At 35.4% G+C, this 27,386-nt stretch overlaps 1 protein-coding gene across 2 annotated transcripts in view; it reads left to right on the top strand.

Annotated features, from left to right (window-relative positions):
* The window catches only part of BRWD1 (bromodomain and WD repeat domain containing 1), a 60,752-nt gene extending 33,707 nt beyond the window's left edge, over nt 1-27,045 (top strand). For both annotated transcript variants that reach the window (XM_074903902.1, XM_074903895.1), the window contains exons 29-41: nt 533-594; nt 4,551-4,706; nt 4,985-5,105; nt 6,630-6,755; nt 7,405-7,480; nt 8,717-8,761; nt 9,382-9,528; nt 10,661-10,813; nt 11,069-11,238; nt 12,820-13,055; nt 14,194-14,379; nt 14,869-15,843; nt 23,131-27,045. In XM_074903902.1, the coding sequence (XP_074760003.1) occupies nt 533-594; nt 4,551-4,706; nt 4,985-5,105; nt 6,630-6,755; nt 7,405-7,480; nt 8,717-8,761; nt 9,382-9,528; nt 10,661-10,813; nt 11,069-11,238; nt 12,820-13,055; nt 14,194-14,379; nt 14,869-15,843; nt 23,131-24,281 (3,604 nt within the window). In that variant the 3' untranslated portion in view covers nt 24,282-27,045. The remainder of the gene's footprint in view (nt 1-532; nt 595-4,550; nt 4,707-4,984; nt 5,106-6,629; nt 6,756-7,404; nt 7,481-8,716; nt 8,762-9,381; nt 9,529-10,660; nt 10,814-11,068; nt 11,239-12,819; nt 13,056-14,193; nt 14,380-14,868; nt 15,844-23,130) is intronic.
* Nucleotides 27,046-27,386: the final 341 nt, after the last annotated feature.

Raw genomic sequence — 27,386 nt, 5'->3', positions numbered from 1 at the left:
CTCTTGGTCCTTACTTTAGTTTCTTAATTTTAGACATACTATTTCCTTTGTCTTAATGTAGTATGCCTAATAAAATGAAATGTTAATGTACCAAATACCTCACTTACTGTTCTTTCTTTCTCTGAAACATTCCATGGACTTGCACAACTACTGTTGGCGTTAGCAAAAAAAATCCTCTCCTCTGTGTGTTTTATCTTATATCTTCCCCTTGGTGTTGTTAACTTCATTTTTCCAAGTGTATGACTTATTTTTCTTCTGCAACTTCTTGATACAGGCTTTGTAAAATGGATTTTTATATTGGTTAAGTTGCATATAGCCAAAATCAGGAGCACAATTTTAATTTGAAATTCATTACAAAGAATGTTTCTTTTTTGCACTGAGACAGCTGATTGCTAGCTAATGCTTTTGTTTATATGCATGTTTATACAGTATATTCTATTAATACCTAAAAATAGCTGTAATTTCAGTATTCTTGGAGAGAATACTTCTTAATCAAGATAACCATTATTATTCTTTTAACTTGATGACTCAGATGGGACAACGGTGAAATTGAAAAGCTTAGCCCATGGGACATGGAACCAGTTCCTGATAATGGTAGGTGGAAACTCGCTTAATGAAACAATTTAATGTGTTTCTTCCTCTTTCCAGTTCCTTCATTTCGTGCATGTAGTGGACCTTAGGTGATTCTTCTCTTGCTTGCGACTTTTGCCACTAAGTCATCTGAATACCATATCCATTGTGCATATCTACTTAACAGGTGGAACTGATATGGTAATATTTATCCTTTAAATTATAGAGAATGTCTCTAGAGCAGGGTGTTTTTGTGAATTTAGGCAAGGAAGTTCTTAAAGACAGTCCTGCTTCAGATTGGGTGAAATACCTGAATATACATGTATTTTTCCCTTTGCATCATCCAGAGCAATTCTGAAGAAAATACTTCAAATGTGTAGCTCTGGCTTATGCAGTTAAGCCTGCTACTTCCAAATGTCAAGTTTCAAAACCATCTCAAGTTTCAGAAAAAATAGTTTGCTGTAATACATTATAGTATAAGGCTGTGGGGGAAGAATATGTATAAAATAACTTCCAGTCAGCAAATCCTTATGCATATAGTTTATAGTGTATAAGTTTATATATATATATATAGTTTAAAACCAGCAATTTATAAAGTTTGCTAGTCAAATCTAAATTAACTGTAAACACTTGGATTCCTGGTTTGTCTTATTCAATTAAGTTTTCCAGTGCTTGTCAGTACCAGCTGGGTGGAGGGAAGAAAGTTTGTGAAATACTAAGAGAGTAGTTACTGAATAAGCTCTCAAAAAGATACTAATTTTCTTAATAACCTGTGCTAGGAGTTAACTTGTTTCCCAGACACCAGAAAGGCTTAAGCTATATTTCTTTCTTAAATATGAATATACTGTACACATGTGGATGTTCTCAGTAGCCACCTGACTTTAATCTGAAGTGTTAGCTGGCTGCTGCTTCAGTCATATCTTGTGATGACAAATTCTGCAAAACAGTCTGAAATCAATTTGAAATGGAAATCTTTATATATTTTAGTTTATAGAAATCAAGTAATGAACAGGATTTTGGCTTTACACACACAGATTTAATTGAAACATTCCATTTTCTCATCACCAGCATCTGTCTCCTAACACACAGGAGCTTTTCTTACCCATCATGAACTGGTTAATGCTTCCCATATATGTCACCGAGAGGCAGGCATATTATTGTTAGAGGCTCACCAGCCTTACATGTGACCTTAAGTCTGGATTTATTTTGTTACAATTTCTTCTGAATGCTATATGCTGTAGTTTAAGTTGCTGTTAATATCAGTGTATTAGTTATCACTTCTTCCTCCTGCGGATTGAAATATAAAGAGTAGTGTTCTCAACCCCTTACGTTTGATTGCATAAAGGAACTAGAATTTTTGAAATTGCTACACTGGCAATGTAATGACAGAGACATCCTACAGACACTAATCTAAATCTGGACAGTGTTACATCTGTAAGTCATCATTTACTGGCTATATAAGAAGAAAATTGTAACTTCTTTGTTTGATCTAGTAAGTTGTTACTTTGCTATGTTAAGAGCTTAAGGCTTGATTGATCCAAGGAGCTACGAGTTTAACATAGGAAGACTGGGAAGGGACACAACACCCCCCCCTCTAAAAGCTGGTATGTCTTTTGTGGACGGGGTCAAAGAGTTGAGAACATCCTCTGAACAGGTCAAGGGTACATACCAAAGCAGACACTAGGCTAGAGGAAGAACAAAAATTGTCTGAAGACAATCCAGAACTCCTTATTTTCTACCTTTCTTTCCAGGCAGAAAATGGCACTCTGTAGGGAAGTAAAGCTCTTACAGAAATGTTTTGTGCATTTATAGAAAGCATTGTTATGTTAACAATATAGTATAAAACAGGGCTAAACCCCTTCTCCTTTGCTTTCTTGTCCTTTCTTCAATTGAATGTCTTAAAGATCAAATTGAAATTATACCTCACATTGCCACTCTTCTCTCAAAATAATACTTAGTCATTCCGTTTGTTATGATAGGCATATGGGAGAAGAACAGCACTAAAGTTAGACTAACTAGCAGGTCACAACTTGTTAATTAACTACATTTTGTGTCCTGCAAGTGTAAGTTTTGTCTCATGATTATCAAGATAAAGTATCCGGTGTCAAACTCTTGTCTAGTCAGGGGCAATGCTGTCAAGGCCAGGAAAAGGTGGTGCATATGGACCTGAAAGTTCAGTGTTCAGCAGCCTGCTTACTAAACCACTATTGATGTGGACTGGTTGTTTTGTATATTAACTGTCTTTACTTGTAGTGTAAGCACTACAACCCTCCTCCTGTGGGTTCATCTTTGTGACCCATTTACTCCTGAAGATTAGACCATTTGGTCATGTTATTTTTTTATATATATATTTTTAATATATATATTTTTAATATATATTTATATATATATATATTTATATATATATACCATGCCAGGAGTTATGACAAGTATTCAAAGTCATATATAACAGTGCTGCAAAGAACAAAGTGGAGATCTTTACATGCTTGTTGAGGACAGTTTGGTTTAGTCTGTCATTCTGCTTTAGTTGTTACTCCTGCAGGAGAAAATCCCACTTGAGCACTCATGTAAATGGAGTACCAGATACCATGTTGAGTTCTTGTAGTCCTTTGTAAGTACAGAAGCATTATTTGCTGCATTCTCTTAAGAGTTGTCTCCAGGAAGTTTGGTTGCAGGGTTTATTTCAGCTTGAAGATGAGGTAGAATGATCATTTAAGTGAGTCAGCTCTGCCCCTTCAGCTTTTCCTAGTACCTTTTGTATTTAATCCATTTGTTTCTTGAAGAACTGCTTCATCTTTATTATTGTTTCAGTGGATAACAAATACTGTTATGGCTCCATCAGTGCAAAAATGAATGGAGAACTAGAAATTATTTTAGGTTATTAAGACTAACCCTGTTGAGCTGAAGAAAAAAAAAGTCTTTTTCTAAACTTAGAAGATCCCCCACTAAAAGCTTGAGGTTTTTTCCCTCAGTAGTTGTAACTGAAATATATTTTAGAATTTGTATGCAGCATATTCACAGATTATAGTTATTGTAATGCTAACAAGGATCCTATCTTCTTTCTTGCTTTCATTTTTAATGGACAGACTCTTAGATGCTAATGGAAGGTCTTACTGTTAGTTTCTAGCTATGAGCCTACGGACTTTATACTGTTGAATTTATCTGCTAATAAAAAAATAATTTATATGCTAATTTCAGTTGTCCTAATCAATACAAAGAAGTGATCTTACCTGCCCATAGTGTCTGATCAGGAACCTTGACATGCTTCTTCCTTTTCAAGTGCTCAAATGAAATGAGGAATTTAGCTTTTCAAAAATAAATCAAAGTGCAGAAGCTGCAGATGTACTAAAACTGCTATGTGGAGTTGAGGGGGATAATACATTATCCACTCAATCACTGCATTGGTCAGATTGCATTAGTCTTTGGAAGCATAACTCCACAGAACTGTACCTCACAGCTTTATATTTCTAGTAGTTCTTACTGCTTTGAAATGATTAATCTGCCATGTTCAAAACAAATATTTTTAAAAACATCTGAAAGACGAGTTGTCAATACCAGGAAGGATGTCACAAAGCTTATTGCCAATCTTGCATGTGTTTAAAGGTTGGGGGCACAAATTGATTCAAACTAAGTTATGATCCTGTAAAGTTTAGAGCGTGCATTTAAAACAAAAGCATATAAACAACTCTTCTGAGTTTAAGTCCTGTTTTTAAGTCTAATGCTTAGCTGAAGATAGGAAAGAGTCTTCTGGAATTTAAGAATTGCATAAAAGGCAAGTAAAGGATATCTTCGCTATTTTATGCATTTTGTGTACTTCTTTTCTATGTAGTCTTATCATCAAACTCTGCTTTAAGGCAAGAATTTTCTTGTCAGTTATGAGCATATGAGTATTTAGTAAGCATGAGTTGAGTACTTCACAATTTATCTTGTTGTTTTGTGTTCTCACTTCTTACTCTTTCCTATTTGCTATCACTCTTCAGTTGATCAGCCTGAAGAATTAGGAGCTAGTGTTTCTGTGACTTTTGAAGAGGTGGAGAAGCTACTATACAAACCCCAAGAAGGAGAGTGGGGCATGAGGTCTCGTGATGAAGCATGTGAACGGATTATCAGTGGTATTGATCAGCTTCTGACTCTTGGTGAGCATACAATTGAAGATTTAGGTAGTTTTCTCCTAACATTACATTTATAAACAGGTTCCTGCAGTATCTGTTGCATCCTTTAAAAATACCCTATGATAAAAGTAAATTAAGTGTTCATACATTTTTATGTGCAGTTCTTTACTGAGATTTTTCTATTTTTTATACATCATTGAATTTATAAAGAATAAGTATACATGGTAATTGAACATCTGTCTTGATTGTCATATGCATACAAGCCTTGAAATAGTTTCATTAATCTGGCTGTTTCTTACCAGATATTTCAGCAGCTTTTGCCGGTCCAGTTGACCTGTGTACATATCCCAAGTACTGTACCGTGATTGCTTACCCAACAGACCTGAACACTATTCGGACTAGACTGGCTAACCGATTTTACAGGTTAGTACTAGCAGTAGAAACAAGCAGGAATGTGGCCCTGAGTTTGTCCATTGTGAGAAGATCGAAACTTTTTTTAGTAGGAAGAGCAACTACTATTTTTACAAACATTCTGCAAACCAATAGTCCAGTGCCTGAATTCAGCATTACTAGTGTTTCATAGCAGGACTCTGATGCTTCATAACTGCAACATTATATTAATTTTTATTGTGTTTCTTAGTTCTTAAGACTACTGATTTCAGCCTATATTGACCCTGTTTTCAGACTGACATTCATACACACTGACATTCTTTCTTTAAGAAATGTGCTATTTAAAATTGGCAAGTATTAAAAAAATTGAAGTTATTTTAGTGCTGAAGACATAATTCAGATTTTGAAGTGCTGTACTTAATTTACTTTGAAGAGGGTTAAGCTCTTAAGCACTTAGTAATGTAGAGAAGAGGGAAGAAACTGAAGTGATGATACTGTTATGATTTTCTGGGTGTGCTGCATGTCCATAGATCTGAAAGAAATCTAAGGGTGTTCTTTATCTGGACTTGCATTCAGTGTGTCTGTAAATACAGTGAAGAGACATTCATAGTTGTTTTCCTCCTACGTAAGACTGAAATAATGTCTTGGGAAATAGTTTGAAATTCTATAGGTGAAAATCTGCAAACATGAGGTATCTCTGCTTCACAATTATAAGGAATTGGAAAAATTAATTACAAAAATGAAATTACATAGTTCTGCTAGCTCATTTCTATCAACCTACAATTTTAATTTGTAGCAGTTTCTACAAATCATTTTATAGAGGGCACTGCTTTGGTCAGTTGACCTCAAGGCAAGGAGTTTGAGGGAAGACAGAAAAGAACATCATAGCTGAGATGTCTTTAAAAACATAAGTAGACTAAGCTTCTTGTTGCTCTCTTTTTTTAATTGCTTGTGCCTTGTGTTCCTTAGTTAAGAATTACCAAGATACTACACAACTTGTGTTCCATTTGATAGGGCATTGCAACAAGCAACTTCTGATGTTTCCAGAATAAATGTTACCATTTACGGTGATGGTTAAATAGTACTTTTTCCCCCTCCTTTTTGAATAAGGTCAAATATAAGCTTTTTAAAAATGCATGCATTTTTAAAGAATCCAGGAAATCCACAATTCTCAGTATTACAGTGATATTTTTAATTTAATGGTAACAAATGCTAGTGCTTACTTGGCTAGTTGTATTAACTGAATTTTAAGAATGAAACTAAAGTGTGCTAAAATTTTGCAAACTTTCTGAAGATGAATTATCAATAATGAGTTGGAAAATGAGTGAGCAAAGATGTGCATTGTTGGGTTTGCTTCCTTGAGTGTGTGTGTCTGTATATGTATACATATGCACATACTTCAGTGTTTCACGTGAATGAAAAGTTTGAGACTGGTCTAAGGAGACGTAAAGGAATATATCTTGATCTAATATGGATAGAAAATTACTAAGATGTAATTTTTGCAGTTTTTAAGCTTTCCAGCTTAGTACTAAAGGTGCAATATTTTTTAATTTTAAGGAGAATCTCTGCATTGGTTTGGGAAGTAAGATACATTGAAAGCAATGCTAGGACCTTCAATGAACCTGGAAGTGCTATTGCTAGAGCTGCAAAAAAGATCACTACCCAGCTCTTAAAGTTTATCAAGTAAGTGGCATTTTAATCTAAATAGTGCTTAAATACTAATGCTCTTAAATGGTGGGAGAGTATAAGCATCTTAATATCCCTTTGTTGTGAATTCTACTTCTTTTGATTTCTTACTATTTTTTAATGCACTTCAGGACATTGCATAATTCTTTTTGCGTATTATGTTAGTGAGGAAAATACTTAATGTTCAGCGTAGAGACATTTTAACTTTTTCCCTTAATAGCAGTCACTGGTATTTATAGTCACTTGACGTGAAAGTAGCTCAACCTCTCAAGTAAGTTCTGTGCTGCCTAGCCCATGTCTAGAAGTTCCTGTTGCAGCTTGCTTGGCTTACTTCAGTTGAGAGGTTTATTTTGAAAAAAGTTAGTGTAGGCAGTCTTCCTGCAGGTAGATCAGGTGTGAAGGTCTTTTCCAAATCCCTCATACTAATTTCACCCTCCTCCCCTTGCTTCTGAATGCACAGTATAGCAGGTTTTCAGGCATAGCATTACTTCGTTAATACTATAATCATCTTGCAATTTTTATATTTTATTTAATTCTTAGTTACTGTTTTCCGGTTTATGTGTAGCTTTTGGTTGTGACTGTTTAATCTAGGAAATGATAGTTATGTTTTTGCTATTCCAGTAACAGAGATTTAATTGCATTACAGTGATCAGGACTGTACAAACATATTTGAACTATGTAGCACAACAGATGATGAACAAGATTGTCTTGATGCTGATCTGGTAAGCTTTTTTTGTGGATAATTCCAATACTGTATGATGGTAAGAAAATACTACCAGCCTTCAAATATTTTTGGTAAAATTGCTCAGTTATTCTTAGAGATATGTTTGTATGTGTTTATACATTTACATAGCTAATATAAACATGGAATATATTATGAATGTGGGGAATGATGTAAAGAGATGCTTTATTAAGATGAGTTGTCAGTATTAAGTATAAAACCATGTATTTTGTACTATAACAGTGCCATCAACTAGAAAAAAATTCATGTTTTGTGAGTGGCACTATTTCTGAAGCATATTAATGTGCAGTAATGTAATAGAAATATTACAAGAGTACATGAATAGCTATCTTTCACTGTATTTTTAATTCTATGCATCTGATTATTTTTAAGGTCAAAATTATCATTGATACTAGTCACAAATGCTAAAAGCTGACAAGTTGTATAGCTATTGCAGTAATGCTTGGCTCTCAGTTTCTCTGTATACCACAATATGAATCATGCGTCAGATTTGCACGCCTCACTGAGAATTTAATAAAGTGCATTTATCTTAAATCTGATAGAGGTAAATATGCATTGTTGTTATACAGCAAATGCTATCTGCAGTGCTGTACGTTTATTAATAACGTACCCAGAGCTGCCCAAACTGATGTTTCTTCCACACTGTGATTTCTAATTTGGCATTTACTGACAAGGCTTCATAAAGTCGCAGAGTAGCTGTTCTCCCTTGCAGGTTAATATGTAGGGAAAAAATTACATTGAGTCATTTTGGTTCTTTATATTGCTGTTTTAGCATCACCTTATTACATCCACATTGTTAAGGTTTTCTTTTCACCAAAAGTAACTTGATCACAGGTTGTCTTTTCCTAAACTTGAGACAAATAAAAATGAGAAAGTTCTGTAACCTTTATTATCAGTAATTCAATTCACTGATAAGCTTTAGCACTGAGGGTCAAAGCTGATGGGTATCTTCTCATTCCAGTTTCTGGTGGTGGTTTTTCCTTTGTATCAAGGACAAGAGTTGGAGTTGAGAATCTTCAGTGGTGGTATCTAGGATCTTGCTTTCCAAGTCTCTCAAATGCTGTGGTTGTATTTTTTTATATGCTCATCTTCTGTCTTATTGAGACAAATTAGAATAAAAATCTATTTTTACCACAGTATCAAATTTAGTGACACTTTGAGCACCCATTATCTTTCATCTGTAATTTTTAAGATGATTTTATTTTATTTTGTCCAGGATGATGAAAAATGTCTTCCAAGAACAACATATAGAAGAAGAAAAGTGAGTTTACTAATCTTTACTGTATATACCCAAATGAGGTCTGGCAGGAAAAATTGTTTACCGGACTCTATTGAAATTCTGTAGGAGTGATGCTAGGTTTTATAACAATCATAGAACAGAAATTTTCTAGTGGTATTAAGGAAGTAAAAACTTCGCTTAAGTAGGTCTTTGTTGTTTTAATGCTTCTATACTTGTTCTGTTTAGTTTTCTAGGAAAATCTTAACTTACAAGTTGAATACCAGTTTTATTCAGCGTAACAGTTTTCAGTTATTTGTATGATATTGAAATATTAAAAGCATTATTCATCTGAGATGCTTGGAAAAAATATTTTGAGTGATGGATATTATTCAAAACTTTTGAGAATAATTTGGTATCAGAGGGTATATTTCTGTGTGCCTTAGTTAGTATAAAAGAACCCTTGAAAGATAGTAAAAGTTTTATAATTTGTCAGTTTACTAATAAGGATTAAGAAAAAATCTGCTAGTAGTGTAGTGCCCTTTTTGTTATAAAACAGTATGTTTGGAAGTGCATTTTTCTGCTACAGAAATAATTCCGGACAGATTATCAGGTTAATTTTTCTTGCTGTATTTCAGTAATGCTTTTTTCTACCTTTTTCCAAGGGCCGGGGCTTAAAAAAAGGAAAAAGCATGAAAACTGGCTATGATGAAAACTGTTGGAAGAAGCAGTGTATGGAACTGGTGAATTTAATCTTCCAGTGTGAAGATTCTGAACCTTTCAGGCAGCCGGTTGACTTGGATCAGTACCCTGTAAGTTGTTTTTACTAACCTTACAAGATATAAAAATTACTTTTTTTTTTTTCTTCTAGCATTTGGTACTGTAATAAAATCTCCATATAGCTCTTGGAGCATTTGTTCTCTTTATGGCTTTCATCCCAAACCATTGAAAGAAATTTGCTTTGCTCTGTGCTTAGAACTGTGAGCTGTATGCTCTACTGCATCAAGATAACATCCATCAAAATATTGACACAAAGCACTTGTAAAATAGTGGTGGTGTCTACAAATATCTTGATACCTTAAATATGGTTTGAAACCACTTACAGTCGTTTTCTGCTTGCTTTTTTTACTGTCTCTTGTAGGGAAATAATTTTAGATAAAGCTGTATGTTCTTAATTAAAAACTAGTTTCTTGAGGGACAGGTCTACAAAACCTGTTCACTGAGCCTGAGATATGAAGTTGGTTTGTTCCTTGTCTTTCTCCTAGCTGTGCATGGTAATCTTGCTAATTCATTTGTCTCTTTTTGTCTAAAAACCCAACAAACTTTCAAGGAAAATAAATTCCTAACAAGCATGCAACGGTGTTCCTGGGGACTTCATATCTTGAGTCAGTGTTTCACTTCAGGTTTTAAAAACATCTTGAGGTTCTCTAAAATTCATTAACAAGAGAGAAAGATAGTGGTGTTTTGGTTTGTGGTGGTTTAGTTGTGGTTTTTTTAACCAGATCAGTTTGTTTCTCCAAGGTAAAATGCATCAGGGAAAGGATTACATGATGATTTACAACAGTCTCATTTTTCATTTTAATAGTAAAAACATTGACTTGCATGTTGTTGTTAGTGGGTAGTTTTTATTGAGGACCCTCAGGAGAATTGAAACTGGTAATCTGCTTGAGCGAGCATGTGACATTGTATCAAATCATGATTCTTCAGAAATTCTGAAGATGACCGTGAAAATGAGCAAGAGTTTGTATGGGATAATGTAATGGAGACTTTAAATCAACTAGTCTCAGCAAAAGCATTGCTGTCTGCTCTGGTAGGCGCTTCCCTTTTCAGCTGATGGTTAAGATAATCTGTGGTCATCTTAGCTACCTTTAAATTATGGAAATAAAATTTAAAAGGTTTTTTTTTCTTTATACTTTGAAACTTTTTTTCATGTGTTTTATCTAGGATTACAGACATATTATAGACACTCCTATGGACTTTGGTACGGTGAAAGAAACCCTGGAAGCTGGAAATTATGACACTCCAATGGAACTGTGCAAAGATATAAGACTGATATTTAGTAATGCAAAATCTTATACTCCAAACAAAAAGTCAAAGGTAGCTGTTAATATTGGGGTGTTTATGCTTGTTGTAATGAAATCAGGTATTTTGGAATTAGTTTATCAGTAGTTTTGTTAAAACTGCTGGTTGGAGAGATGGTGGGGCATGACAAAAATATTTAATATGCTCATTTCTTGTTTATCTAGTGTTACACAAGATTGAGTGCCATGCTTTTTTTTTCTACAGTTTTTAATTTTAGAAATGTTACTCATGGATTAAAGGTTTTTTAATATAAGACACTTCCTTACCTAGATTTATAGTATGACCTTGAGATTGTCAGCACTATTTGAAGAGAAAATAAGAAGAATTGTTTCAGATTTCAAAAATGGTCAGAAACAGAATGAAAAACTAAGAAGAAACCAGAGGTATACTAGAAGATTTCATAATCAAAGCTCAGTGCAACAACCTACCAAGATGCTCAGGTAACCTAACAAAGATGTAGAGATATATCAGAGCTGACTAATCTTCATACTGTCATATTCGGTCTATGAAGAAAAAAACAATTGATTTATTAAATGATTAACTAATTTCAGTGAGACTTTTTATAATTACTTCTCGCAGTAGGAAAGACCCAAAAAAGGGGTTTTTTTGTAGTATAAAACTGGTTGTGAAAGAGCAAAGGGACTGAAGAGTAGAAGTTGGGGCTTTTGCTTTTTTGTGAAATATTTCAGTCAGGAAATGAATAATCAGACTGAAATAATGAATGAAACAAAGATTTACTTGCTCTGTATATGACAACAATTACAAAGCTGAATATATTCCTCGTTTTTATCACATACAAAAGTCAGTCAGTCCTGTGGAATTCATAGAAATTTCCACTTACTGTAACATTCTGTTAGTAGTTAGGTATGCCTTTATCTTTTGAAGGAAAACAAGCTATTGACATAACTGCTGGTTGACATGCTTAACTTATGTCTTCTTAATTTGAATATGGGATGAAGTGAGACAAAATACAAAAGTAAAACGTGGTACATCCTTGAAACTGAGCTCATACCTTTCTGCTACTGTCCAGGCTTTCGTCTCTGGCAGTGCAAGGACAGGAATGAGTTTTAAGGAAAAAAAGATCTTAAGAATACATTTGCCATGTTTGGCTTTCTTCTCTTCAAATTTCGGTGGATTACTTCTACATGTTCAAATTCTGTTATTTATGTGTTGGATTACGCTACACAAATACCTGGGAATGAGCTTTAAGCTTTACTGGGAGTATTCTTTGGGTTCTTGTTTCTTCTCAGAGAAATAAGGAAAGTCGTATAAGGATAGGCAGAAATTTTCCTTTGAAATGACACTTCTCGTATCTGAAGAGTTGTGTGTGACTTGTTTACAAGTCAGTGGTGCTCAGTGGGGCTGAAGTTTGGGACAATTTAGAAGAGTGTTTGGATAGCAAAAAGAGCATATGCATCTTGTGCACACAGATGAATATCTGAAAACCTCCTTAGTAGTTCTAAATGTGAAAATAAGTAACATCAGGACTGTGTGTAGTAGTCTACCATGTATAGCATGAAGAATCAAATCAGTAAGTTCTCTATAAACATGCATTTTATTTTAGACAGTAAACTTTCTCTAAAGATACACCTTCTTTGTGTCCTTGGAACTCAGTTTATTGTGGAATAATGCTAGTATGCGTAGTGCTTAGTATGGGTTTATGTGCAATTAACAAGAGACTGAGAATTCCACAGAAATTGAGACTGCTGTTGCAGTTTCCTGGTAAACAATAAGAGGATATTGCTGTCTAGAAGGCATTCAGTATTACCTTCTTTGTTTCTCAGAGCAGAGAAGAATGTTTCCTATTGTGTAACTTCACTAGGAGTGTAGACTATTACTTTAATGAAATTACATAATGCTTATTCTTATCAAAGTTAAAATTGTCCTACACCATGTTAGCTCACAAATCTAACTAACCTTCCAAAAATCTAAAATCGCACGTATTGCTAAAATACATAGTGGTCGTTATTTCTCATAGTTTTACAACCTGCGTTGCTTTTACTTCTTTCCCCTTTCACTAGAAATTTGAAGCAGAAACCATTAAAGTCTCAGGCAAAAATTGAATCTGAGCAGGAAGATTCTTTTACTCAACCTACCTCAAGTAGAGCCGCCTGTGTTGCAAGCCATAAAACGAATGCTAGCAATTACAACCATAGTTCCTCCGGTGAATCCTCTGATTCTGCATGCCTGGCATCCTTTGAAAGGAATGGAAAAGCTAGATCCACAACACTAACAAATTGTTCTGCATTATCATCAGGTCAGAAATAGAATCTGTTTCAGATGAGGATTTTCATCTTTGTCTTACCTATGACTTGTCCACTAATGTTTCCTTTCCTTTATAATATTCATAATTTCCAATTGCATCCTAAATTGTTAAATGAGGTTTACATTTTTAATGTGAATTTTTTTAAACGAGATTTCTATGCAGCTTGTTTTTTGTCTAATACAGAATTTTATGTATTTTAGTGAATTCAGGACACTTACTACATTATTGAATGTTATAAAAAGATCTGTGCACTAAACATAGCAATTTCTGCTTTTAAATCCCATAGAACGCAGTATGTTTATTTAACTTCTAATGAAAAAATTTCCACTTTATGTGCAAGCTGTCAGTAGGATAGTTTGCTTCTTAGAGGCAGAGCTGTCTTGGTTGTATATCCGTTTTGCAGTCAAGTGAATGGGTGGGGGGTTTGCAGCTTTTGTATGGGGATTCACAGCAACACTAAATTGAGTAAAACTTGATAAGAAATTGTTGACCCACTAACTGTATCATTGATGCTCTTAAGTCTTACCAAATTTAATAATAGAATTTCTTCATTTCAAGTAGCTGTTCTAGGAAAATGATTGCAGTGAATGGATGTCTCTTACTTGAGAGGGAAATGTAGTGTACTTGATAAATCACACTCTAAAATACAGTTATACAGCCATGTATGTTACACTAACATTGCCATCCAAAATTAGCAAATAATAGAAGTTCCCCAAGACATAAAAAGCTTCCTGTCTTTTCCTTCTTCCCCTACACCTCACCTTGAAAAAAAATGCAGCTTCTTTCAAAGAATAAGAATGCAGATCCTAATAAAAGAGATCTGTCAGAATATGTTTTGGGTTGATTGTTAACATGCTGTTTTCTTACTTGAAAACAGTTGTGTTATTTTACTTGAAACTTAAATGCAGGTTAAAGAAGCTTCCTATTACTGAACACTGTATAAATATGGAGTCGTGTATTTTGTGTAGCTATCATTTTCATACATGTAAGTCATTTAAGGCATGACAGTGTATTGTAAGATAATATTGTGGGGAGATTTTGAAGATTTTCTGGGTCAGTAAAATGTAGCTCTTAACTGGAAGCTAACTGTATGCTTACAATTCTAATTGACTTTTTTTTTTTTAAGCAGAAAGTGAAATAGAAGGTTCTTTGATTTCTTCATCTACTTCCTCTTCATCTTCTACAAGTAGCTCAGAAGACAGCAAAGAAAGCTCTGTGGCTCTTGTGTCATCTCCACTACACAATGGTATATGTAGAAGAAAGAACAACAATTGTAGGATAACTAGAAATCAAGCTGCTCAGAGAAAACAAATAGGTAAGATTTTAACAGGGTTTTTTTGTGAACGGCAAATAACACAAATGTGTGTATGTGTGTATATATATAAAAAATGTAATCAATATTTTTTAAATTGTTGTATATGTAAAATACTAACTTTTTTGATTGGTGGTAGTTCTGAAGCTCTCAAAATACACTCAACTTCTAAAAGATTTTTTTTTTTTTGATACGTAGGGGAGGAGGGCAGAAACCAAGATCCTAGTGAGAGGGAATGTCTTGCAGCATTTTATATCTTAATGAAAGTAAAAGCAGTAATTTGTAGAGAAGTCATATTTTTCACAAAACTGGAATTAATCTGAAATTTATGACATAGCTAAATAATTTCTCTTGGCAGACAACAGAAGCAAATAACTATTACTAGGAGTATATTTAATTTGTCATGCTTGTGCGTTGAATCTGTTCCAGATTTCACAAGATGTAAGCTGCTATTTTTATATTTAAGATACTAATCTCTCTTTTCCTTTACAGGAACACTTCTTCAAGAGAATGGGAATACAAGAAAAAGTGTCAGGAAAAAGTTATATGGAAGTGACTCTGAAAATACTTCAGTGGTGACATCTGAGTCGCTCAGTAATAGCACAGGTCGACATAGAAAAACTCCACGCAGAAGTGCAGCTGTGGCTGCTAATAAGTTAAGGCTCATGAGTGATGTGGAGGAAGAGGTTTCAAGCTCAGAAAGTATTGGCATTGGGTGCAAGAACAGAAAACTGCCTCACCGAAATGCCTCAGCTGCAGCCAGGCGAATGTTACTGGAGGGTTCTGAGGATGATGTAGGCTTAAAGTCTGAAAGTGAAAAAGAAATAGAAGAGCAGCTTATCAAGAGGAAGATTCTTTCTCAACCTGGTTCATCTGCACGAAGAAAATTTGTTAGTGAATCTGAAAATGGAACTTCAGATTCTGAGACAGACACACAGATGAAGCAGAAAAACTGGCAAAGCAATGGCCATAAACAGTTACGTGGGATAGTCCGTTCTGTATCTCCCAAAGTGAAAAGTCCCACCCTAGACTTTTCAGAGGAGGACTCCAAAAGCCATAATTCAGAGGATGGGAGCAGTCAAAAAGTTTCTGACCAGTCAACATCTGCATGTAATAAGCCTGCAGTGAGCAACTCCGAGGATGAAGTGGATTCTGAATCGGATAGATGGAATGGCAGAAAAGCAACTGGTCTGCAGCTTGCTGGTCCTTTAAAAAAAGCAAAAGTTTTGAGCGATTTAGAGGACACAGCAGAATCTGAAACAGAAGACAGAGAGAATGGGAGTTTTCTCTCAGAGAGTCTGGTGCCAACTAGAATTGCTAGGAGTTCAAAATCTGGACCTGGTGCCAGCTTCAATCACTCTTCTGATACAGAATCTGAAACATACTCCAATAACAGTAACTATTGTGAAACTTCTTCAAAAATAAAAAAGAGGAAGAGAAAAGGAAAAACAAAAATCATTAGAAAAGGTAAAATTTTTAAAGTTAATGCATTTAATTCTTGATACTGACTAGATAAAGGAAACAATGTAAGATTAATAACTGGATAATGACTGAGAGGATTTGGACTATACAGTGTGTGTAATAGTTTTTCTTGTTCTGAAATAACTATAAATGGGGGAGGAAGAACTCTTAAGTGTCTAGAAGTCTAGACAGGTTTGGAACTGGGAGGTTACCAAACACAGCACTGAGAGAAAACTGTTACAGTTTGGTGTAGTTCTGTGGGGTTTAGAATTCAGGCTGAACGCTGGCTGTTCTCGTGAAATTCAGGCAATACCTTTCTCTGTGAAAGACTTGCCATTAAATCATAATTGTTCTTTCCATATTTAACTCTCACTTGCTTATCTGTGTAGTAGTACATAGTAACTAATGCTAAAATACCTATTCTGAAGTAAGATTGCTGTGCGTGGATGCTGTGACAGTTAAATTTGAGAAGTGATGGCCTTCAGGTTATTGGCACAAACCTGAGCAATATTCTAAAGGGTGCTGTGAATGAGGCCTGTGGTATACAGCTCAGGTAGCAGAAAGGAGCAGTGCATTCTCCTTCTTTGGCCTGCCCCTTGTTTTGACAGTTTCAGTAGTAACAACCTTCTGGTTTGTAGTCCTGTTAGTTTGAGTTTGTGGGTAATGTAATAGTTCTTACTTCAGGTTATTTTAAGTTTCTGTTGAAATTTCTGTGCTAAAGCAGATTTACAACCATTATTTTCAGTTGAAGTAACTTTATTTTTATTTATAGTCTTTCAAAATGAATTTGATTGAAAGGTGTTTTAATTATTCTTTCTTCCATGGTGTACACTGGAACCTGTATCTTGATTTGACTTTCAGATTTTATTTTGTCAGTGATGTGTAGTGTCCTTAAGACAGAGACACACTTTGATGCTGCACTGGTAGTGTTCTGATGCATGTCTGACTTCTCCCAGATTTAACGTACAGGGGGTTTGGGTGGTTGGGGGGGGTGGGGTGGAGGGTGCTGTTACCGATACAGTGGTGACCCTCGTATTCCTTGCTCAGTTTAGTTTCATAGGTTCATGGGTGTCTTAAGCAATGTTGTATCTAACTGAAGCGTCATGTCACTGCTCTAACTGCGTTATCAGACTGATAAGACATTAGATGAGAAGATCTCTGTAAAGCATTAAATGGCCAACTGAAGTTGCAAAAGCAAGATTTACCATTCCACTTGTTTCAAAAAGTTCTTTGCTTTTTTTTTTATATGATTTTGTCTGTCACTTCAAATGTTTGTGTGCTGGCTGACACATGATTTGGAGATACAGCTTTTAGGGTTTTTTAAGCTTATCAGAATGATGCTAAGATTTATTAAAACAGGTTCTGTGCTTTATGTGTCTTCATATTTTTAGAGGATTGATCCTGATTTGGAATGTGAAAGACTGTTCAGAGGTTGGTGTTTGGTCTAATCCTTCTAAACCGGTCACTGAATCACGGAGACCAGAATATGAACCTCTAAGAACTCTAGGAATTTTAACTGTGGTTGGGATTTTTGTTGGTTTGTTTTGTTGTGTTGTGTTTTTTTTTTTCCCCAAAAAAGAATGTGAAAGCTCTTAAGCGATCTTAAAAGACATGACTTGACTTGAGAGAATACCCATAAATGGCAGTAGATGCAGTTGCATCACTAGCTTTTCCTGTATCTAACTTTCTTCAAGTGCAAGTTGTCAGTATGCTTTACAGTGAGTAAAGGAAATTTTTCAGGCTTTGGAGCTCTCATGACTTGCAGTTATCCTAAAAAGGAAAATTAACATGTTCAATGTTCAGGATTGTATTGTGTGAACTGCTGCACACACTTCTACATAACTTTTCTTTTTATTTTCAAGGCTTCATCATATAGCTTTTGTTTTATTATTATGGTGCAAAGACTAATCTTTCCCTGCAGTCTTCTTTACCCACCTCTCTCAAAGCAGTCTGCATTATTTAGGCTTAACATGGGGGGTTACACGAATTTAGTGCCCCACAAATAGTTATGAAAAAACTGTAAGGGAATTAAAGCAAAAAAGGTACTCAAGCTCAAAGGGGTTGGTTGAGTGTCTCCACACCAAGCATACAAAACAAAATTAAACTTTCTGGTTCACATAACATTCTATCAGAGCTGAAGACTGTCATGTTTGGGAGCAAAAAATCCTATCAGTATTTTCAGTTACTTCCTGCATACTTAATTTGGCAATTGATAAAAGAAACAGCCGTCTTCAGTACTGCAGTATAAAAGAGTAAAAGCTTTGTGTCCAAGTTACTTCCTTTCCAGTGTTCAGTGTCAACTTGAACGCTGCCTTGCCAAAAAATAAGGTGGGGGAAAGGATTATTTTTGGCAGCATGTGTTTTTTCTTCCAGACTGAGTAAATTTTTAACAGCCTTGTAAATTAGATTATTGCAGATTTTTGTGCCCTCCCAGGTAGTGGCTTTGCTGCACGTTTATAATGCAGTAGTTTAAGAATCTGGAGAAGAAAGTTATTGTGTCTCAAGATGAAAATGATTGTCTCTTAAGATCAATCTGTCTTGACAGTTTTCCACAAGTTATTTCTTTTGTACTAAAAAGATATTAATATTCATAGCTGCTAAACGTACTGAAAATGTTTCTTAATGTTTTAAAATCAGGAACGTGAAAGGATGGCAGATGGACCTGAGAAGCAGCAGTAAAGATCTGCAGAGTTCTGTAATTGGCTGCTGAACTCTAGACTTGTCAGAGCTGTGTTGCCTTAGTCACTTTCTAAAACTTAATTGGAAAAATCTTTTAATAGCTTTATAGAATTGAAAATCTTACTTGAATATGCTTCTTAGTCAAAATTCCTGAGTCAAATATAGAACACTTCGTGGAATTTTTTTTTTTTTTTGGAGACTTGTTTACCATTACTTTGAGAAGATTTGAAGAGACATTTAATACGGCAAAAAGGGAAGGTATTGGTACAAATACTTTATCTAATGTAAATTTGTAGCTTTTGGAGTAGGCACTTGGTAACATCTCCCTTCTTAAGCTTGTCTAACACCTCATTTTTAAGGGGAAAACGAGACTGGAAGACTTTCCTTACACTTTTTGTGTAAACATTTCCCATGAAATAGGTAAAACCTGTCACATTGGATAGCCAACAATGAGATTTTGGTCTCTTTAGCTTGTCCTTTTAATGTAATGTGGATGTTTTTACTATTGTCATGTTTTAAAAACTTGATGAAACTCTAGTTTCTCTCTTTGCCAATTCTTTTAATACTCTGGTTAAACTGAAGCTTCTGCTGTATTGCACCTTTTGTACCTGTGGGGGTGAAATGTTAATTTGTCTTCCAGCTCTAACTTGGAGCAAAACTTCTCTTACTCACATTTTGTCCCTTAAACTTTTTTGATTACTTTTTTTTTTTTTTTTTGTTAATTCTAATCCTTTTACTTTGGCCATAGCTTCTTTAGTAATCAATGTTCATCTACTAGGTAAAACTGCCAATCATAAAAGCAGATTAAGCATTGGTTTCCATGTGCAGTTGGTGCCAGACATTGGCAAATATCAATATGTATTATCAGTTAGTTGCCAGGGGCTGCATTTGCTTAATGATCATAATAACATTACCAAATGTTTTAATGAGAATCGCTAAGAAAATAAACAGTTGTTTGTTTTTTCTTTTTACTTTAATCTCTTTTTGCTTTAAGTTGAACTCATTTATTATGGAACAGTCATACTTCATACAAACTGTTTAACATCCCCTGCCCTGTAGAACCACCCAAATGTTGAGGTGCATGTGTAGCAGAATATATCGTTGTCACATACAGTGTTCCTTATGGGCAGGTAACTTTCAGGTATTTAGTTTTCTTTACGTTGTGAGTTGTTCCCAGGTTTGTTTTGTTGAAACATTAGTTGTCCTGTATATGAACTGATAATTAGCTTTGGACAATGTTTACTGTAAAGCATGATATTTATTTTCCATTTCAGTTTGTGTAATCTTTAATCTAATTTACAATACTACTACAGGTAGTCACATAATTATTTTTAAATTAGCAGATGCCCTTTCTAGCTAAGTTTTTCTCCTCAACAGTCAATAGATATAACAACAGATGTGCTGTTAGCACAGCCTAGTTTACTGTGGTTTGCCAAACTGATGGATGTATTGCTCTTTTCTTAAGCTTAAGTAGCTGATAGTTAAATAGGAAAGGAAAATGTACTTCTAAAAGTGATTGTTAGGTACTGCTGGAGTATATGCATGCTTTTATTTAAATACACACATATAGCCACATGTATTTATATAATAACTATTTTTAAATACATGCACACTGTGTCTATATATAACTATATATATACTATGCAGTTAACCAGCTAAGCAATTTATGTGAACACTTTGCTTATTTTTTTAATATATAATACATATAAAATATACTATATATCTAAAACATAGTAGGTATAGTACTGTAATGTATATTATACTTTATATACTTTATACATTTTATGCAATATATTTTATATAATTATTTTTATATAACATAGATTTATAACATGTTTTTGCGTATATAAAAAAAAAAAAACCAAAACAAAACAAAAAACAAACAACCTAAAGCAAAGTTTTCATGTAAATTGTGTAGCTGGTCAACAGGGGTTGGGAAATTGTGAACTGTAGCACACCCTGCAGATTAGTTGACTGGAGGTTGTGGCTAGATATTCCTACCCAGTATTGCAGCCTGGACTTCGAGGCTTAGAGTTTGATGACGTGAATTCAAGGACAGCTTGTCACAATGGTATACCTGATGGGACAAGGCCTTGGTGCCTTTATTTTAAGTGCTTTCCTAGTTTTTGTGGGTAGTGGAGTTTAGTCCTCCCTCTTCCTGTCTGTGCAATCTGTTTATAGCATTGCTGCATTTAATTCAGGATGTTCATTGTGTAGTTTCATTAAGTTTTAATTAAAAAATAAGATGAGCTTTATACAAAATCTTAAATTGGGAGCAAATTTGTATACTAAGTATAGATTTAATAATTTTGTAGTATGTTGCAGAAAGACTGGACTCCTTTATTCTTTAGTCTTGCATTCCATATTCTGAATTAGCTGCTGAAACTTTGAAAATACGCATATTACGTTTATTATGATAAAGGTTTTTTCCTCAAAACATGCATCTATAAACACCTAAACACCTGTTGCTGGGAAAAACTGGCTAACATTATTGTGTGCTTTCTTTTGGGGTTTTTTTTAGCTGCCTTTCTTGGAATAGTTTCTTTTAAATGTTTATTTCTTCAAATGGCTGAAGGGGATTAAGTTAGCCCTCAGCATTAAGGCTGGGCAGTCTTTTCTGCCTTTCGAAACAGCCCTTCTAGAATGCGAGTGTAGCTCAAAGCAGATGTAGGGGAATCTTAATCCTAGGGTTGGGTTATACATGTCTACACTCACTAACTGGTCACAATGTCTCTTTGTACCAGTAAACCTGTGTGCTGTTGTTTGCTACCACTCCCTATGTTATGATGTCTCATCACATGTCCTGACAGTATTTTCCTGTTTCAAGTGTAATTTACCATGTTAAAACTCTTTGATCCTGACATACCTCACAACAGCTATAAGCAGCAGCCATGTGTTGGGTACATGTCTCCTTGATAGTATTGGAGGACAGTGTGTAATTACTTCAGCTCTTCATTTTTTAATCCATGAATGAGTCCACCTTTTATACAGCATTATGCAGTATTCAGCAGAAATATGTTTTTGCCATAAAATCACACAGTACAACTAGTAGTAATGTTCATGTATAATTTTTGGAAACTGTTAGAAAATACGGTCAATTAAGTATCCTGTGGAAACATCAAAACAGAAATATACTTGAGTAGTAAGTACATAAAAGGTTTTACTTTGAAGTAATGACCAGATTTGCTATTTGAAGAGATTTTTGATACTGGTATTCAAGCTGGACATTTTTTGTTTGGTTTTTTTTTTTTTTTTTTTAGCTTCCTATAGTACATTCATTGCTTTTATTCTTCTTGGAATTTAGGGAAAATGTTGTGCTGTATTTACCTCACAGGTGAGGAATTGGGGAACAAGAGATTACAAATGGTTTGCAGTGTTAAGCAGGCTAGAAGGAGCAAGGAACTGCTCCTTACTCGGTTTTAAGTCTCGGGCTGGTATTCCCATGGCTGGGTGGCTACCATTCTTAGAAGACATTCAGCCATTAGCAGTTCAGACAGTTTAAACAAAGTTAGCCAGACAAGCTTTGTTTCATCCCTCTATAAAGGAAGATGAGAGAGCATGCCCCCTATAAACTCATCTTGTTTTCTTAAACTTTCACTTGAGAAAATACTTAACTGTCTAGCATTCTTCAAATAGACAGCAGCTGCCATGATTTTTCCCTCAGTTTCCTGAATACAGGTAGAGAATCATCAAAAATAATTAGTTTAAGCTAGAACAAAGTGTAATATTATCAGGAGATAATAGGCTAATATAATATAGGGGCTTTAATGGAGCACATTTATACATTTCATTCAGAACAGCTACAAAGAAATATGAGATGGACAACAGTCTCAGGAAAACTTTGCAAAACACATTTCTGCTAAAACAGGAACACTATTTTTTTTTATGAAGTCTTCAAATAAATTTATTTCAAGAACTTTTGCTTTTAATTTTTATTGATACCTAGGATTAATTCTGTTTTATTTAGAAGGTAAAAGTTTAAACTACTGATCTTCGTAGCATTGTTCACATTATTTAGATTATTTGTTTTAAAACCCAACATATAAGCAAGTGCTATATTAAAAATACTGAATGGAAGATTCACTGTTAGAAGCAATCTTACTGTTTAAAGCGCTAAGGAACTCAATGGTTTAAATGTTTTCTATGTATGTGAAACAATTCTAAAATTCTGAAATCCATCAGGAGCTTGTGTCTACTAAAAATATCTGATTTTTAGAATAAAAAGGTCTAAAAAGTGTAATAATTGATTCTGAAGTTCATGCTGGTAAAAAGGTGATAGCTTGTAATGATGGAAGTATTAGTAATATGAAAGCATTTGTTTGCTGAATTAGGTAATTTGTAATTTCTAAGCCAATTACTCTAGTGATGCTAATGAAAGGGTTTGAAAGTAACATTCTTTATCTCAAGGGAAGAGAGTAATCCTGAGAGTTAAAAGTGTGGCTGGGACTGGCTGACTGTATTTTTAGTAAAGACTTAAGGTAAATTGCATGTAACAGTTGAAATTTTAAAAAAAATACTTTTGTGTATTTTATTAAAGGTGGTAGTGTTTGTGCTTAATAAACTGATTATTTCAGAAATGTAAGTATTGAAAACTTTCCATTCTTTATTTTGTAGAATCAACATCTGAGGAGACTGGACAAAGTGCAAAAGTGCTCAGGAGCAGGACGTGTATCATTAACTACAAGAAACACATAAAGCTGTCTAATGTGACTGAGAAGAAAAATCCACGCAGATGTGCCACTTTGGCAGCTAGTAAGATTAAGATAATGAGCGATACAAAGGAAGAATTATCAAGCTCAGAAAGTGTTTACACAGTAAAAAAGAACAGAAGGCAGCTTCATGGCAATGTGTCTGCAGCATCAAGGAAGAGACTGATCAGCAGCTCAGAGGTAGATGCTTGCTTGAAGTTTGAAAATGAGAAAGAACAGCTTTCTGGCAGAAAAAAACTTTCCTGCCCTGAATCATCTACTCCTAAAAGAAAATATATTAGGGAGTCTGAGAATGAAAAAACAGAATCTGAGGCAGAGATAAAAGGGACTCAAAATCAGAATGATGATAACCACAAGCAGGCACAGAAAATGGTCTGTGCTGTAGCTCTTAAAAATCTCAAATACAGCTCTTCAGAGGAGAATTCCAAAAACCACAAGATGGAAAACGGGAGAAACTGGGGAAGTTCTAGTCAGTCAACTTCAGCCCACAACCATCATACGAGCAACTCTGAAGAGGAGGTAGATTCTGACTTGCCTAAACAACAAACTAAAAATATAAGAGAAGTATCAAATAAAAAATCCAGAGCCTCTTTCAGAAGATCAAAACTATTGGATGACTTCAAAGAAACAGCAGAATCAGAAACAGGGGGGAAAAAAGATGAAAAAAGCTCAGTATCAGAGAATGTGGGAGCACCTGGGACTGCAGGAAGTTCAAAAGCCAGTTTCAATTGTTCTTCTGATTCAGACTCCGGAACTGATAACAGTATCTATAGTGATGCCACAGAAACAAGAAAGAGGAAAAGGAAATCAGAAATTGTTAGAAAAGAAATTACCAATTCCAACCCTTCTAAGCCTTCCAGAAGACCCCAGCGAAGGAAACGTTGGAAACCTAACCAAGAAAATGACTCTGAAGATTTGGATTACACCAAATACAGAAGAGCTAATCGGCGTTCTAAGATAAGAACTCGGAATGGCGGTAGGCGGACTGTGAGATACGATGATTGTGACGACGACGACGATGACAGAGGTTTAGATGATGTAGACTGCGAAACGTAACCTTAAAAGGAAAAGCCAGCCCACTTTTTTTTTTTTTTTATGGTAATAGCACTAGAACTCATGATGGATGCTGGCTCTTCTTTGTCCTACATTTCAGGGAATATATTTATATTTTTCTATGAAAAAGTTATGAATGTGATTAGATGATGACTTTCTCCTTTTCATATTTTGACTTGCACTTGCCTGCCCATGTAGCAGCATTTAGCACAGATGCCAAAATGTGCCTCATTATAGGGGCAATTTTTTGTCTTTACTGGTATTTTATTACATATAACAAGAGTTAAAAAAAAAAAAAGTTAAAACACTGCGCAACAGGTTACTAGCAGTATGTTGAGTATTATTGTTATGGGTGCTGCAATGGAATACTACCTAGGTCATACAACATTCAAGAACAGATTTCAAACATCTCTAATGCTGTATGAAATCATATACAATAGTAACAGGCTTATAAATAATCCTATACACTATAAAAATCTGGCAGATGCTAGCATTGCATCAAAAGAGTAATGAATGGTCAGTAGGCTAATAACTTTACAACTTGTATTAGTACAGATGTTAAATGTTCTGTACTTCCATTATTGATAACATGCAACTAGAACCAGTTACCAGTGAAAAAGCGTATTTGCCAATTAAGAAGGCGTATTGGTGCTGGTGAAGAGAGGGTTTATGCTGACAGGTAGTACTATCATAATTAATGTGACTTCTATACTGTAAACTTAAGAATATGAAATGCAGGTGAACTCTTGGGCCTAAGGGTTTTTGTGTGTTTTCTTTATAAAATAGAAAAACAAACAAAACACTTGTTCTGTTTTCTTTACGCGTGAAAAGCTTGAGGTGCAGGATTCTTACATTCCAGACCTTTTTCTACGTTTCTGTGGTTCTTCCATATTTAAAATCTTGAGTACTTTAATGTTAGACTTCTCATTGATTAAACCTCATCAGTTTCTGATTATTGCAGTACATCTCCTGTTTTCAAAATGTTTGAGGTGGCTGTTGTTGATAAAAAATAATTTTGTATAGAAGACGGGAGAACATTTCTCCAGGAAAAATGTGTAAATTCTTGGTTGGCCATGTATCAAGTATGAGAATGCATAGCACCTCTAACCTCTTACCTTGCTTTTCCCTGGAGCTTTGCTGCCTCTGGTCCAATGCCAGGCGCTTGGTGATCTTCGCTCCTTTCCCACTCTCCATTATAGGTTTCCTCTCTCTGCTCTTCTGGTTCCCTTTCCTACACTTAGTAAGACTTCAGTGATTCCTGATCTCATTGTTCAATAGGAGATATTTTAGAATATTAGATTTATCCTAACCCAGCTCATTTTAACCGAAATAGCAAGTTTGTGAATTAGTTTTCCAGCAGATTGGACTGGTAGTAGCATCTGGAAGGGTTTTTTGGGTAAAAAAAAAAAAAAAAAGTTAGTGCAGCTGCATAATCACAGTCATTAATGCCAGAACTTCTTGTACAAGTGGAACGGAAGTGATGGGAAAGGGAATCCCACACGCTGCTTACCAGCAGTTAGTGAGAAACACTTCTCCAACAATGTCGCTGACATATGTGCCAAAAGGTGTATTTACTATCGTATCATTTTGGTGTCTAGACTGCTAACTCAGTTTTTCCCCCTTAAAACTTCTATATGAAGTCCAAAAATAACCTAGTTTATATCATTCTTGCCCCAGGAATTTTATTTAGAGCATAGTCCTTAATACGATACAGTAGACTTTTGTAAATTCAGGATAAACGTTTATCTGAATTCTTTAAGTTGGTTTCTAAAATATGAATGCAGTTGTGTTTAGTGATGAAACTTCAAGGTGGCTTTGTGTATCTTACCTTTTGGGGGCAACTTTGTTAAAAGAGAGTAAGTCAACTGGTATTTTTATATTATCCGTAAGCCAAATGCATTGTTGAGCAGCTGCTTATGATCAGTGTTCTATGGAGTATAACCTCCAGTATAGGAATAAATACTGGTATAATTGCTCTTCAGAGAACATCAGAGTTTTTATTAATCTTAAGTTTAAACAGCTAGAATTGGGCTGGTAGGTTTGTATTTCTAATTCAGGTTTAGATTTAAGAAGATGGTTTTCTTTCTCACCCTTTTTCAGATGTTGTGTTCTCTGTCAGACTGGCACTCATACACTACATGTTCATGGTGATCCCTGAAAGCTGAGAGAAAGTTCTGGCCTCTGTATTTATGTATTTGAGAGGGAATTACTGGCCTAGGGACCGTAACACTTTAATTTCTAAGCTAAGAAAATCCTGGTTTGTATTTTCTGGTTTTATACATGCAGACAGGTTCTAAAGAGCAGTAGGAAGGAAAATGATGAAACTGGAAAGGGACTTTTACTGGTTTGCCCTCTAAGAGTTTGAGTATTTTTTTTCATTATTTGCTTAAATGAGCATGCTTTTAACAGAACTGGCTCTTCTAAGCCTTGCAGAAAGCAGTTCTTTCATCTGGTAATTTTAATCAGTCAGCATTCTTTACTTGTTTTAGCTGTACTCAGGGAAGTAAAGTGATGTAGATGACCTGTAAAAGTAGTATCTTTATTTAAAGCTGCTTAATGCGGTGCATTTGTAAGCTGAGTGGGGGTTTTTTTTGGGGGGTGTATGTGTTTTTGTTTTAAAGCAGGACCTGAATCTGTGATGGTGAATAGGCTAATGGGCAGCGTGAGCAGAGGAAAATACTAAAAGTGCAGGGCAGAAGCGTAGAAGAACAATTTCTTTAATACTACAGACTTTGATGATGTACATGTAGAAGTGGACCAAAGTAAAGCTCTGCATAAACCTGTAACGTCACTGTGCTCTTATTTGCCCATGTCTGTGTGGTATGTTTAACCCTGCGGTACTGGGGTTGCCCGGGTTGCCGGGCCTGTCTCGGTGCCGTTCCGTTTGAAGGCAGGCAGAAAAGCTCCCGGGCGCCGGGCCTGCCCCGCCGGCCCCTGGCTGCCGAGCCGGCGGGGGCAGGGGCAGGCGAGGGCGGGCGGGGGGAGGGTCCCCGGCCTCCGCCCCGCCGCCGGGGCCTTTCGCGGCAGCACCGCAGGCTGCGCCCGAGGGACGGGGCCTGCGCTGCGGGCGGGTGCGGGTTGGCGGGGCGAGGCCGGGAGGAGGCGCGC

This window comes from Athene noctua, chromosome 1 (genome assembly GCF_965140245.1).
Source record: "Athene noctua chromosome 1, bAthNoc1.hap1.1, whole genome shotgun sequence".
In the NCBI taxonomy this organism is placed as follows: domain Eukaryota; kingdom Metazoa; phylum Chordata; class Aves; order Strigiformes; family Strigidae; genus Athene; species Athene noctua.
Note: the sequence above shows the minus strand (reverse complement) of the source record. Positions and strands in the feature narration are given on the sequence as shown.